General features: G+C 44.4%; 2 protein-coding genes across 11 annotated transcripts in view; one reads left to right on the top strand and one right to left on the bottom strand.

Annotated features, from left to right (window-relative positions):
* The window catches only part of ZNF3 (zinc finger protein 3), a 490877-nt gene that overhangs the window by 38209 nt on the left and 436987 nt on the right, over positions 1-15681 (top strand). The gene's annotated exons all lie outside the window — the stretch shown is intronic.
* Positions 1-15681, bottom strand: part of LOC145531918 (zinc finger protein with KRAB and SCAN domains 1-like) — a 59365-nt gene that overhangs the window by 19417 nt on the left and 24267 nt on the right. For 8 of the 10 annotated variants that reach the window (XR_014072854.1, XR_014072860.1, XR_014072857.1 and 5 more), the window contains exons 1-5: positions 11577-11707; positions 3506-4028; positions 3102-3255; positions 1074-1165; positions 670-796 (exon numbers count right to left, since the gene is read on the bottom strand). Coding sequence is in view for 2 of the 10 variants with exons in the window: in XM_081555793.1 (XP_081411919.1) it covers positions 670-796; positions 1074-1165; positions 3102-3255; positions 3506-3931 (799 nt within the window). In the remaining 8 variants the exon portion in view is untranslated. Of the gene's footprint in view, positions 1-669; positions 797-1073; positions 1166-3101; positions 3256-3505; positions 4029-11576; positions 11708-15202; positions 15333-15681 lie in introns of those variants that run through there. The other 2 variants (XR_014072861.1, XM_081555795.1) reach the window with 1 other exon arrangement.

Below are 15681 nucleotides of genomic sequence, written 5' to 3'. Positions count from 1 at the left end.
GGTTGAGACCTAACAGAGACAAATGAGACTGTCAGCTGTGTCACCTTGTCTTATCCAGTTGATGCCTCTGAGACTTCTTTGTTCTTACTACACACTCAGGAGCCAGAGCTCTTCACAAAAGATCACCATTAGGTTTGGAACCTAGGAAACCTGACCCTGAGGGAGGGACAGGCGTTAAGGTCACAGAATCACAGAGAGCTTTGGTGGAGCAGTGCTCACAGGACGCAAGACCGAAAACCCGTGGAAGGATGCCTGGTGGGTTCAGGAACAGGTCCCAGGTTAGGATGAGACTGATGGTCAGTGTCCACCTGGCCCTCTACACTAAAAAACACAGACACTCCCCAACCCCAACAAAAGCACCTCAATTGTAAGCACAGGGAATGAAATAGAATCCTCACTGGTGACTGAGTAGTTGAAGAGGTAGGGAATCAGAACACAAGAGTCACTTCTGCTTTCAAAAGACTCCCTAGAGGTAAAACTACCTAGACCTAAGAAATCCACATGGAGTCAGAAGTCCCAGTGCCAGGCTTTGGGATGAAATAAACAGTGTTCTCCTTCTCCATCTGGTCTGAACAAAGGGGCTCGGTAGTCTAACACATCAGAGATCCCACAGCTATTGGAAAAAGAGGCAATACACTCTTATCACAAGTAATCCTGCACCCGTCTTACCCTGGGAAATCACGTTCCCATAATTCTCCTGCCTGGCGTCCCTATTGAGATTCCTCCGAGACAGGTTCTGACATCCCCATTCCTCCAGGATGAGGGACACGGCCATGTCCTCGATCTTCACCATTGCCTGAAATAACACGAGATCCCCACACTCAGTTCCCCCAAAGCCCAGGGACAGTCCCACTGCCCAAACCTGCGGTCAGGGATGGAGGTGACTGCAAACCTACAGGATTCTGGGAAGAAAAGGCGGCCACGCCAGGCTCCAGTGGACCCTCGGGGAGTGGGGCTCCTCTGTGGGCCCGGGCTTCAACAGCCAGTGTCTTGGGAGAAGACCGCCAGAAGAGCCCTAGCAAGAGGCAGATAGATGGCAGGGACTCAGGAGGGCAGAGGGGCCCACAGCTCACCTGGGAATCTGCCGAGAACAATGCAGATGCCATCGCCTGGTCTCTGGGAGCCCCCTCGGGATGAGGGGCAGGAACGTGGGTGGCAGGGAGAGCTGAAGGAGGAGAAAGGAGCTGTGAGTGAAGCCAGCTCTGCTCTGGGTCCCCTTCGAAGGGCCCAGGGCACCTTCTTTCCTGCACCAGTGTGCCTGATGTTCAACGAGGAATTACAGAACTGATAATTACAGAGACTGTAAGAAGGTCAGCATAAGCTGTGTCTTCCCAAGACTTCTGTTCTTGAGCAGGAGGAACAAGGAGTCACAGAAGGTGAAACAGAGGCCCCAAGAGGGTAAGCGACTTGCCTAATGTCCCCTGTTGAGAGAGCAGAGCTAGAACCAGAACCGGGTTCCTGTTCTCAGCCACAGAAGTGGGTAACACTCAGTTCTTAAGCAAGTCTGGCTCATAATTTAACCTTCTTCCATCCAAGGAACAGGGTACTAAGACTTCAGATTCCCATTCAGTTGTGAAAAATTCAAGTTTTAAAAATATTTAGCAGTAATGTCTTGAAACAGAGAAGGAAGGGGCTCTTCTTATTTTTAAGTTTCTGCCAATTTTTGTCCCTCTACTTTTCTCCCTCACTTGACCAGTTTTTGGATAAAACGTACACAGGGTCGGAATGCTGATGAGATATTTCCAAGTGTATAAAGGCACAGGTTGATCACACTGACTGCAATGTATAAGAAAAACTGGAAAATTCTTAGAAGACTGCAAAATCAAAACCTTCCCTAGCCAAGTAATGTTAGATCTGGAAATGCTACTGGTAAATAGATGATGTTACTGTATTCCAAAGGTATTAGAAAAACAATTCTGAAACAGAATTGCTAAAAGCTAGAGCAAAGTGTCCAAAAAGATCAAGTACCTAGCACTTCAACCTTACACGAGTGAGGAAACACCACGGAAGATGATCAGCACAAAGAGGAGACTGAGAATAAGTGCATATTCACCACGTAACAGCCATATATTCCAGTATTTCTAAAGCTGTTCCTCTGCTAATCTGAAGCCCTAATCTGGCATTTAAAACCATGAATATCCTTTGCCACTTCCTGATTTCAACCCCTAGGAGGCAACAACGAGATGGGGTGGACAGTGGTGGACTGAACATCACAGCAGACTGGATGGTTCACGTGGGCTTCTCCAGCTTGTGAATGCTGGCTGTCCTCCAGAACGCACCGACAAGAATGCTTCCTTCAGCTCTATACGCCCACCCTAAACGTCACCACAAACATACACACTGGGTAAGGACTGTGCGTTTATCAGCTCTTAAACAATCATTCTTTTAGCATGTTATTATTAGTTACTGATAGTCTGTGTACCTACTTTGATTTTAAAACTGGATAAAATACATTAATATTTCCCTCAAAGGAAAAAACTAATTCTTATTTATATGACTCTGAAATGATTTCTTTTGCCTCATGTTCCTCAACCAAAAACATTTTTTCCATCCTTTGGAATTTTTGAAAATAACCTAAAAAACAGTGATGTTATACAGTATTTATCCATTTTAAAGAAATGAATTTATTTATTTTTGGGCTGTGCTGTGTGGCATGGAGGATCCAGTTTCCCTCACCACGCACTGAACCCATGTCCCCTACAGTGGAAGCACGGAGTCTTAACCCCTGGACCACTAGGGAAGTCCCAAATAAAATCAATTTTAAAATGATCCTTTTAAAGATAATTTATGACATACCAGAGTGCTGGATATATATCATCTCTTCTCAGGACTTTCCTGTTAAAGAAGTCTGCTAGACATGCAGAATGCTAACAATTCAACAAATAATATAATGTCCACCCAAGTTTATTATGCACATTCTACTTACCTCCTCAGTAACATTATTTAACTCATGAAATTGGTCTGTAGGTTATGCTTCCTCTGATATGTAGTAGTAATGACAACAGAAACAAATACGCTTCTCTACTACAGGCATCAACAAGACACACACATCTGACTGGTGTGTCCCCACGTCACACCCCACGTGAAACCTGGCTTCTTACCTCGAGGTTGTAACAGACGGGGTTTCCGAGATGAATGTTTGAAATGGGACTGGGTGGGCTCATGAGGAAGGTCAAAGCTCGAGGACTCCTGCACTGGATCCAGAGGCACCATCCCCCTTGCGAGCATCTCAGGCCCATGAACTTGACCTGGGACCTGAGGACAAACGGGTTGGGCTTGTGGGTAAATTACTTTTTAAACAGGAATTTAGACAAACAAAAAGACAGTAATATGCCAGTGGCTGGGCAAGGGCCAGGGCCAGAATACTTTTTTAATAGCCAAGCGGAACAGGATCGAAGTAACACAAAGACTACATAAATACGAGCTTTAAATCAGTAACTCTCTCTTTGCTCCGGTCTCAAAGTCCACATGCTGCTCACACATCACAGGCGTCACCTCGCCTCACCTGCTGTCCTGACAAATCCAGCTCCAGATCCTCCAGCAGGGTCACGGCCTCCTCCCCGCTGTCGGGACGGTACTCTTGCAGCCAGGCCTGGAGCTCCCGGGGCAGGATGGAGAGGAACTGCTCGAGCACCAGCAGCTCCAGGATCTGCTCCTTGGTGTGGATCTCGGGCCGCAGCCACTGATGGCAAAGTTCCTTCAGCCGACTCAGGGCCTCTCGAGGCCCGAAAGTGTTCTGGTAACAGAAGTGCCTGAAGCGCTGGCGGAAGATCTCCGGGTCGGGCGGGGGAGACTCCTGCAGGCTGGCGTCCTGCCCCCACATGTGCTCCTCCTCATCCTCCTCTTCCACCTTCACTATCACGATACCGTCCTTCTCCTGGGCAGCCTGGGGGGACAGACCTGTGGCTTCCCTTGACTCAGCAGTCATCATTCAGGTTCAGGGACCTGACTCAATCCGAACAGGGTTTGTGCTCCTGTGCTCTCCTTTCTGTCCTGTGAGATGTCTGGTATCTGTTTCTGTCCTATTCCTGAAGAGTTAAAAAAAAAAAATTACTGGTACCTTTATGAAAAGTGATACTTTGCCATTAATACTGCATACAAGGCTACACATCCAAGCATTAAAAACGCCTCTGAATAGTAAAGGGAAAAAAAGCTCCCAGTACCGTTTTCACTGTCACTTTATAGATATTAAGGTTTTGCAAACAAACCCCCAACGGGTGAATTCCACCCTCAGGGTGTCTGCTGGAGTCCGAGCCCTTTCCCTCCAGAGGGAAGGCAGGTTATGACGTCATGTGTTTACACACTCAGCCTGGTGAGAGCTGAGAGAGGGGTGCCAGGCGGTGGCTTGCAGTGGCACATGTATGAGCTCCCAGGACAACCTGGACCACTCTTACAGATGACGTGACTGCGGCATAGATGACTTCAGCCATGTGCTCAGGAGCAAGAGGCTACCTACCTAGTGCAGCCAACACTGAAGCCAGATCTGAAGCCTGGACTTGCAACCCACCTTTCAGCTATTTCTATGGCTTTTATGGGTGCCTTGGTCAGTACAAAATGATCCACTTTGAATAAGGAAAATATCAGAACGTCTATTTATATTTTAAAAGTGAGAGAAAATAGACCACATTTAATGTACAAATGGATACTACCATGCTCACTTGGTCTAAATGCTGAACATGTTCACAAGAGACAGCATGGGGGGCGCTGCAGGGGCAAAATGGGTCAAATGACACAAATTTCCTGTTATAAAATAAGTTAAGTCCTGGGGATGGAGTCACAGCGTGGTGACTCTAGTTAATACTGTGCTGCATATCTGAAAGCTGCTGAAAGAAGTTCTTAAAAATTCTCTTCAAATGAAAAAAATGTAACTATGGTGATAGATGTTATCCAGACTTATTGGGATCACTTGACAATACACAGAAACACTGACTCATTATGTATCTCGAAACTAACCTTATGCTATATACCAATTACATCTTAGAAAAAAACAAGCAGCTTTAGAGATTCTTGCAGAAAAACTACAAGAAGGGGAGACACTAAGAAGGCAAACACACACAAACAAGAAAACAGCACGGCTGAAGCTTCTATTGAGAGCAGTTTTTAGCTCAGCCAGATTAGAAGGTGAAAACCAATGTGGATCTAAATCAAACAAGAAGTCAACTGACAAGTGTAAAAGTAAAAAAAAAAGTGTGAGGAAGGAACTATTAGTGGGTTGTTACATAATTTTAACCACTAGAACTGATACTCAGCATCCTTGAAACTCCTTATTGTCTACACATTTTAAAAACTTGGAAATATTCCCTAATTTGTTTAAGAACTTCCAAATGAGGATTTTTAGTGGGTCTTAAGCCTGTTTGTTAAAATTATAAAACATCTCTTCATTGGTTTGTAAGAACAGGTGATACAAGGGCATGGAAAAATGGAGATGTAGAAGCTGAATTTCAAGGACAAAAACCGAAGAGGGTTGGTGGACAGGAGCAATCACCAGTTACCAAGCAGACGCAAAAATGTATTTCTTTCATCTGAATTGACAAACCTTTGTGAGGGATCGTTTTCACCTCTACAGCCATCAAAATTAAGCATCAAGTTCAAATTTTAGAGACAGTATCCGACTGTATCAAAATGAGATAAGCCAACAGTTTTAAGCTAACAAAACATTTTTAAGGTTACATGACTTTCACTAAAAAATTATTAGTAATTTTGGTGGAAAACAGATCATGTATATTTAAGGCACAAAATTATTTAGAATAGCACAACTTACTGTATTTTTTTAAATTATACAAAATGCTGGGATAATAATACATCTATATAAGTTTGTAAACAGTTTTTACTGACAGGATTGTGTGACTGGAAAAGTTTGGAGATGACTGTTCTAAACAAAGATTATGATTTTAATCCGAGGTTTATCACAGGATTCATTTTTCTTTCTTTGGTCCCTAATTAAATACAGAAATCGTTATTAAAATAGCAGTTTATAATTACAATAAAGAACATTACATTTAAAAAGGCTATCTGCATAAATGTAAAAAGAATGTGGGAATTAAGTCATTTCTCCAATACTTTAAACTGTTAAAAGTCCTGTTGTAAACCATCTTCTAAAAAGCAAGAGAATTCCAGAAGAACATCTACTTCTGCTTCACTGACTGTGCTAAAGCCTTTGACTGTGTGGATCACAACAAACTGTGGAAGATTTTTAAAGGGATGGGAATACCAGACCACCTTATCTGCCTTCTGAGAAATCTGTATGGAGGCCAAGAAGCAACAGTTAGAACTGGACATGGAACAACAGGCTGGTTCCAAATTGGGAAAGGAGTAGGTCAAGGCTGCATATTGTCACCCTGCTTATTTAACTTATATGCAGAGCACTTCATGAGAAATGCTGGGCTGGAGGAAGCACAAGCTGGAATCAAGATTGCCGGGAGAAATATCAGTAACCTCAGATACGCAGATGACACCACTCTTATGGTAGAAAGCGAAGAGTAACTAAAGAGCCTCTGGATGAAAGTGAAAGAGAGTGAAAAAGTTGGTTTAAAGCTCAACATTCAGAAAACTAAGATCAGTCCCATCAGTTCATGGCAAATAGATGGGGAAACAATGGAAACAGTGACAGACTTAATTTTCTCGGCTCCAAAATCACTGTAGATGGTGATTGCAGCCATGAAATTAGAAGACACTTGCTCCTTGGAAGAAAAGCTATCACCAACTTAGACAGCATATTAAAAAGCAGAGACATTACTTTGTCAACAAAGGTCTGTCTAGTCAAGGCTATGGTTTTTCCAGTGGTCATGTATGGATGTGAGAGTTGGACCATAAAGAAAGCTGAGCACTGAAGAACTGATGCTGGAGAAGAATCTTGCGAGTCCCTTGGACTGCAAGGAGATCCAACCAGTCCATCTAAAGGAGATCATTGAAATGATTCCTTGAAAGAAAATGAATCCTGTGATAAACCTCAGATTAAATGAATAAAGGAAATATTCATTGGAAGGGCTGCTGCTGAAGCTGAAACGCCAATACTTTGGCCACCTGATGCAAAGAACTGACTCATTGGAAAAGACCCTGATGCTGGGGAAGATTGAAGGCAGGAGGAGGGTGGGACGGCAGAGGATGAGATGGTTGGATGGAATCTCCAACTCAACGGACAGGAGTTTGAGCAAGCTCTGGGAGGTGATGGACAGGGAAGCCTGGTGTGCTGCAGTCCATGGGGTCACAACGAGTCGGACACGACTGAGAGACTGCACTGAACTGATCCATTCCTTCAGACTTGTTTTGCACTCCACCCCCTTGGTGGGGAAATATATTTTGTTTTTCAACTTCAGAGCAACTTTACCTAGAAAGTCCTTTATTACAAGTATTCAGTTTCCTAAGCATTTCTGAAGATTTACAATATGCAAGGGCTTCCCAGGTGGTACTGTGGTAAAGAATCCGCCTGCCAATGCAGGAGATTCAGGTTCGATTCTTGGGTCAGGAAGATCCCTCGGAAAAGGAAATGGCAACCCACTCTAATATTCTTGTCTGGGAAATCCCATGGACAGAGGAGCCTGGAGAGCTACAGTCCACAAGGTCGCAAAAGAGTCAGACACGACTTAGTGACTAAAACAACACAAATACACACGGTGTCGTCACCCTAGACTGAGGGGAATGAAAAGATGAGAAGCGTGATTCCAATTTTTACACAAATCATTACAGTACAGAGCAGACGTTCCAACAGTTCTAAGGAGGTTTCAATGTGAGTGCTGGGGCAGCCCTGAGGAGTAGCTGACAAGGCAGCTTCCAGAAAACGGCCCCCGTGGAGCTGGAGCATCAGCGAGCCAGGACCTGAACAGGAAGAGGTAGCAAGCAGGGAGTCCAGGAGACCACTCTTTTGGCTGGCTGTCTCCCAGCTGGGAGGCTAAATATCTCCTGTAAGGCTTGCTACTGCTAAGTCACTTCAGTCGTGTCCGACTCTGTGCGACCCCATAGACGGTAGCCCACCAGGCTCCCCCGTCGCTGGGATTCTCCAGGCAAGAACACTGGAGTGGGTTGCCATTTCCTTCTCCAATGCATGAAAGTGAAAAGTGAAAGTGAAGTCGCTCAGTCATGTCCGACCCTTAGCGACCCCATGGACTGCAGCCTACCAGGCTCCTCCGTCCATGGGATTTTCCAGGCAAGAGTACTGGAGTGGGTTGCCATTTCCTTCTCTCCTTCATTTGGAAAAGTGGGAAAAAGAAAAAGAGTTATCTTCTCCAGCTATGCCCCCTAGAACCATTTTCCACCATCCCGATATCCAGGCCCCACCTCTCCTGCCGACACTAGTGCCTCAGCCCCACCGACTGTCTTGCTTCCATTTCTCCCCATTTCAACATGAACAACATACCAGGGTCAACTTAGTATCGCCAAAGTCTGCTGTGGGGCATTCCCTCCTGCCCCTCAGTCACTCTCAGTGAATCCTTGATATTCACTGACTTAGCGTTCAAACAACACACTCCGCTGGACTTTTCTACTTCCATTACTCTTCCTTAGTAGTAGTGATCCCTCAATTTCAGCCTATTTGGCCCATTAATGTTCCCGTTAACGTAATACCCATTAACTTAGGGTGTGACTTTGTATCTTTACTCCTTTGCTAGGACAAATCTCCCACCTTTATCAACCTCAACTAGTCAAATTTTCACTCACCTTCAAGATGTACACTGTTTCCTGACATTCCAAATTAAAGAAGGTATCTTCCTCCTCTGAACACTTTTGGGACTTTGTCTGTCAGGCATGTCTACTCTCCTTGTATTACCATTACCTGAGTTTCTATCATTACTTCCCAACTAAACATTAAGCCCCTCGAGGACAAGGACTCTTGTTCACTTTTCTTCTAAAGAACTGGGCAGACCTTAATTCCCCCTGCCATCTTATTGCCTTCAGTGGCAACTAGAGGTCAGCTGGTCCATGAATATCTCATTCACCCAGACTGAGAATTTCATCTCCGAGTCCTCTCCCCTTACATAAGTACACTCATCTCCAAGCACCAGGGAGATGCAATTCTTTGTTCATACTTATTTTTCTATCTAGTTCTGCGAAGAATGGCTCCCTCTCTTTGGTTCCCTACCTTCATTTTCCTCCTCTCCTTCACAATTGATCTCCAACCTTGCTCTCAGATTCTTCTTCCTAAAACTCCATAAAGCCTTGCAATCCAATACCCCCCAGCACCTGGTCCCAGCTTCCCCATCAAGCTTCATTTCCCATCAACTTCCTCCCCTTCCCTGCATGAACCTTTGCCACCAGCAAAACGACTCTACTCAGTATCTCCTAAATGTCTTGTATTTCGATTGTCATCTTTTTCTCACATCACAATGCATGGGCTTTCCCTCCCAGTCTTTCCTGCCTTTTCAAATCCTCCTTATCCTTCAGAGCTAAGCTGAAATGCCACTCGCCCCTCATCTGTTCAATTCAAGAAGCCTCTAGCAGGCATAATAGTAAGAACCAATGTTAACTGGTCTAGGTACCAGGCATTTCACACAACACTCTTAGGAGGTAGGTAACAATTGTTGTCACAAAGTATAACAACGAAGCTAAAGTTGATAGATGTTAAATAACACCCAAGGTCACAGAGCAATTAAATGGTTAAGATAGGATTTGAAATGAGTTGTGAGACTCAGTTCAGGCTCCAACCATCACACCAAAATCACTTAAGGACAAATCCTGTTGTAGCGAAAGCAGCACAAATTGGAACACCTGAATTCTAGTCTCCCATGAGTAAGTTACATGTCCCTGGGTGAGTCATTTAACCTCTCTGACACCCAGTATCTTTATCTGTCAAACGGGGGTAGGGTGGGAACAGAGGAGCAGAAGACTACTTCTGTGGTCCCTTTGAGTTGCAAACCATTCTGACACACTATCCGATATAGATAAGATTACCCCCCAGTAACTGGTTCTCACCGAAGGTAAATACAAAAGATTTTCTTACAAAAAAGGCTTGGAGTTACAAGCTCAGTTTATTTCTGAGGCTATTTTCTGAACAGGCCAGTATCTTTTCCAGGGTATAGTCTTGAAAGTTTAAACAAACTGCCCCCTTCCATTTCTGAGAAGTGCTCTGAAATGTTTTAAAACATGAAAAAGCTACCTTTAAAAGGTAACTAGGTATCCTGAGAATCCCAAAAGAATACTGATACTCAGAATAAAAAGGAAAGATTTAACATAACAGTCATCTGTATTTAGATACAGTATAAAGTTAGCAAAAATTTAAATGCTTAGATCAAGCGGAGAAGCAGCAAAAGCCTAAGGTATTAATTAGTGAGCCTCCCTATTTGTATATTAAGATTGGTGAAAACCGCCTGAAATAATGAACAAGAATTGTGCATATTAATTCAGAGATAATACAAATTGGAGAAACATTCTGGGGCAAATTACCATCAAGGTTCCCTAAGTAATAAAGCTATTTCTCCACATGGGGCTGGCCAATACAGTAACAGGGCTTTGTTGACAGGTTACAATGAATCCTCCACAATTCAATTCAACAAGTATTTATTGACCACCTCCAATCCGCCTAGCAATGGCCTGTACAATAAATGCTTTCTTTGGTCCCAGGCCATGTTAACAGCCACTCTCTATAATGAAAGTATCTTATTGTGTACTGGAGGCACTGTAGGAAGGGGAGGGCAGGGGGCAGTGTCAGGCTGAACTGTGGCTGAATTTTGCAATTACACTGACTAAAGCAAATAATCTCCAAGTTGGAGGGGCCTTTGGAGAAAACCTAATCTGATGGATGACAAAACTGAGTTGGCAGAAGTGTCCTGTCTTATCCAAGGTCACTCAGTTAATCAGTCTCCTAATGGTCCCGTGCAATTTCCACAAATTCCTTTCACTCTTCACCCTTCCAATTCAGGCAGAGTAACCACTACCCATAAATAGAAAACGCACCTAATCTTCCGGACAAGCTCGTTTTCAAAAGCCTTCGAAACATGCCCTAAAGCTGAAAGAGAGTGGGACGTACGTATCATCTCTACTAGACCAGAATCACTTCTTCATCCACTCAGACTAGGCTTCAGACGCTCTTTAATCACCGATCGGGGGACAGGGGTGGGGAAGAAGCAGGTGATCTGGAAACACGTACGCGGCATCCTGAAACGTGTCTGTTTCTCAGCCTTCCGCATTTTCCACCTGGAGGTCCTTCAAGGACCTCGAAAATAAAAAAAAAAAAAAACCTCTCACTGGAACCAAAGCAAATGGCGACGAAGGTAGGGAAGGAAAAAACCCAACAGGGGTCGGTTCGCTCGCGACCGGGTTCTCACAAACGTCAAGCGAAGAGAACGACATTGCACGTGAGGGCCCGGAAGGGGCCCGCAGACAGCCTTTCCCCGGGTCTCCCGGGACCCCCTGCCAAGGACCGAGGCCCCCTCCCTGCCTGGGCCCCCGATGGGGCGGGGTCGGCTGCCCCGGGGGACGGCGCTGCCTGCGGCCCGGCCTGAGGAAGGGACAGGGGCACGGACTCGCTGCTCGCGGCGCCCCGGCCGCCAGGAGAGGACCCCGGGTTCGCAGCTGCAGAGCCCACCCCCAAGCACACACCCCTGCGGGCCCGCCCGCTCCCTCAGAGGCCGGCCCCCAAATCTCACCGTGAGCCCCGGGAGCGGCCTCGGGGCGCTGGGCGAGCAAGGGGAGTTGACTCTGGGGCTCAGGCCGGCCGAAGGGCGCCGCACTCAACTCCAGGCCCTCCTGACGCCTCGACACAGACACAATGAGTCACAAAGGCCGGAAGTGTGTCAGCACCTCGCCTTCCGGGACTGCGCCGCGCTTCCGGGTCCTCTCTAGGAGAGCGGGAGGATTCGACATCTCGGTTTCCCCAATGCTGGACGCGTCCACTGCCCTGCACTGGTGCAGCCTCTCGCTTTCGGGGTCCCCTCCCGCAGCCTGTGCGCCCCCAAGTTAGGGCTGGGGACAAAAGGATTCTGTCTTTTCGAGATACAAACAGACTGTCCAACTCTGACACCAGTCCATCTGATAATTCGATTTCTCCTTTTTCACCTCGGGCAGTCCTTATAGTAATTAGAGTCATTATCAAGCAATAATAATACTTAGTAACTGCATGTCTGTGTCAGAGGAGCTGATATACACAGAGGAGATCAAAGTTAAGCCATGGGTGGCTCAGTTTCACAAAACTATGCTGGTAGTTCCTCTCCAGCCCTGAAGGTGTCTGCCATTTGAGTGGGTGGTATTTTCAAATACTTGGCTTGTGGATAAAGAATGTCTTTCTATGCCCAAGCTAGTCATAAGGTTCTATGTTCTGCTCATGTGACATATGCTATTATAGCAATTTAAAAGAAGTTTTCAGAATAATAACAGGCACTTTTGCCTTCAAGATGCCTTCACAACCTACAACAATTATGGCCTTCACCTGGCAAGATAAGACAGAAGTAATACTCTACCTGCTGAGTAAGAGCGCCCACAGACTTTAATGATTGTGCCTTTGCTCTATATTCCAAGGCAAGTTCGGGGGAGAGACTGAACTTAGTAGCTTGGCTGCATGACTCCTATAGTTTGGAGAGTACTTTTAAAAAATATTTGAAAACTAAAAGTCAGTTACAGTATCATTAAATGAAAAGTGCAAAATGGAGAAAAGTAATCACCTGTAATCCTTCCACCCTAACCCAACTATGATGGATTTATCTCTTTCCTATCTGTTTTCATAGGTATGTGTGAGTGTGTGTGTGTGCGCGTGCTAAGTCGCTCCAGTTATGTCCAACTCTTTATGACCCTATGGACTGTAGCCACCAGGCTCTTCTGTCCATGAGATTCTCCAGGCAAGAATACTGGAGGGGTTGCCATCCCCTCCTTCAGGGGATCTGCCCAACCCAGGAATGGAACCAGTGTCTCTTACGCCTCCTGCATTAGCAGATGAGTTCTTTACCACTAGTGCCACTTGGGAAGCCCTTTCATATGCGTATGTTTTTATTTATTATTTTAAACATGGTTCAAAACTATAGATTGTATTAGATAGGTGGCTGATATATTTGAAGTACCTGCCACATTCATGCTGTGTGATTGATCACTTTTTGGAACGAATTGATGGTATCAGGTTTGGGCACTTTTGGGAAGCACAGCTTTTATGCTGACCACTGGAATTACAGAGGTGGTCTGGTCTGAGAGCTCTGAAGAATGGAACAGTAGGGAACTAAAGCTTCTAGATCTCCTTTCTTGGGAGTTCAAATGTGAGACAAACAGAAAACCGAGGCCAAGCAGAAATCAATCAGCAGAAGGCATTAGGTGACAGAAGCCATGAAGCTGTGGGTGTCGTGAGTTAGCAGTGGCTTCAGTAGAGAAAAACAACTGGGCTCTAGAAAGAAAGACCAAAAGGGGCTGATGCACCACATGGCAAAGTGCATGGGCTCAGAGGGGAGCCCAGCCGCCTCCTACTGGGAGCCCAGAGCATGAGGGGGCGACAGCCTGAATGACCGTCAGGCCCCAAAGCTCTGTTCTGTGCATTGCTTGACTTTGCTGCGGATGTTATTGTTTCCTGTCTCCCTACTTCCCTGTGTGTCCTTACAATGAATTTCTTGCCAATAAAAGAGGCTCACTTGGTTCCTTGTTACCTAGAAAAGCTGGATGTGGTTGATGTGAAATCATGTGTACTACTTTAAAAAGCTTAATTATCATATCACTGACATTTAAAATTTTGCTGCACAGAATGGATAAGCATCATTTTAATAGCTATATAGTATTCCATCAAGCAGTGTACCATTAATTATTTAGTCATTCCTATATTTATAGACATGCTGAATACTTTGAAAGTTTTGCTAGGTTAAGAAATATTTGAATGAAGATTTTTGTGCAAATGTCTTCTGGATTATTTAATTAGGACAGATTCTGACAAGTGGGTTTAATAACTTAATAGGTATGAATTAATATATATATACACATACATATATATATATATAAAAACATCATTTATAATTGCCAAGATACGGAAGCAACCTAAGTGTTCATTAACAGGTGAATGGATTAAGAAGATGTGGTGTGTGTGTGTTTGTAGATATACAAAATGGGAGACTACTCAGCCATAAAACAGAATGGAATTTTGCCATCTGCAACCACATGAATGGACTTGGAGAGTATTATGCTAAGTAAAATAAATTGGACAGAGAAATACAAATACTGTATGATAGCATTTACATGTGGAATCTAAAAAATACAACAAACTGGTGAATGTAACATGAATGAAACAAACTCACAGACACAAAGAACAAACTAGTGGTTACAGTGGGGAGAGGGAAGGAGAGAGGGAATATAGTGGTGGGGAGTAAAAGGTACAAACTATTATGTATAAAATAAGCTACAAGGTTATATTGTACAACACAGGGAATATAGCCAATATTTCATAACTATAAATGAAGTAGAACCTTTAAAAATTGTGAATCACTGTAGACCTGTAACTTATATTGTATATCAACTATATTCTTCAATAAAAAGTATATGTATAACCATATTTCTTCCCAAAAGAGGCTTAATTCTTATCTTTGTGCTGCAGCAAAGTTATTTACACCAGAAGGGTGACAAACGTCCTTCCATTGACCTTGCTTAATTTATTGGGTCACGTCAGCATTATGGCAGAACTTATTTATTCACAGCCATTGATCATGATATATTATGTATCAGGGATTATGCTTGTTTCTGGAGGATATCATAGTGACATTGCACTGGTAATTCTAGAAGTTTACAATCTGGTGGGGACATTAAACCAACGTATGAGTCACCAAGATACAAAGTGAAGTGATTCGTATATCCAGAGCTGCATAAATACACTTCTCTGCCTGATTGAGGGTTTCCCAGGGCAGAATTAAGGGTTCTGTGGGGTGCCTCTTTCCAGGGTAACTCTGGTAGTAGAAAAAGGATTGTCTCTGTCAGGCACAGGGAACTCTACTCAATACTCTGTTATGACCTATAACGGAATAGAACCTAAAAAAGAGTAGATGTATGTATATGTATAACTGATTCATTTTGCTATACAGTGGAAACTAACAACTATACTCAAATAAAAAATTAAATAGAAAAAAAAGAAAATGGGGCTGTCTAAGCCTGCTCCACAGTCAGCTGTGATGCATGCAGCTTCTCTTCCTGTTGCCCCTAAGTCCCACACTTTTATTCTATTGAACATCAATTTCTCTTCATGTATGTCCAGCCACCCCACCCGCAAGTGCCCACAGGGGCCAGGCTAGCCAATGGCTGGGGTAAATGTAACTGTTACCTGAGCTCCAAGTGAGACTGTGGGGAGTTGCCCATCTGTTGAGCACACACTCTGGCCAAGGGAAGAATTCACCCTTCAGGCTATTGCTGCCAAGCTGGGTGTGGACTCAGAATTTCCAGAAAGGCTAATTCTTCCAAGGAGAAAAGAGAAATGGGATATTTAGTTGAAGTTTCTCAGTTTTTACACAGTGCCTCCTTCCCCCACCCCCTGCAAATTGCCTTTGATGTAACTCCAAACCTACAGGTAATAGAACACAAGATACAGGACGTGTCTGAGTTGGGCTAGAAACTGGAAAGCAGTCAAACAAATCCAGAGCTTCCTCTAAACATCTGTGCAGTTTACAAAGGAGAAGGATCATCACTGCTGCAAGGAGCTTTCAGGGTAAGGAAACAAAGTGTGGGTGTGTAAACACACCAAGGCAGCGGGGGGGTGGCTGGTCATGGGGAGGACTGTCACTCATGGCCACCTGATCCTTAGAG

The sequence above is a fragment of the Giraffa tippelskirchi genome, chromosome 13 (assembly GCF_054371585.1).
Source record: "Giraffa tippelskirchi isolate mGirTip1 chromosome 13, T2T-mGirTip1v1.2.pri, whole genome shotgun sequence".
Lineage (NCBI taxonomy): Eukaryota > Metazoa > Chordata > Mammalia > Artiodactyla > Giraffidae > Giraffa > Giraffa tippelskirchi.
Note: the sequence above shows the minus strand (reverse complement) of the source record. Positions and strands in the feature narration are given on the sequence as shown.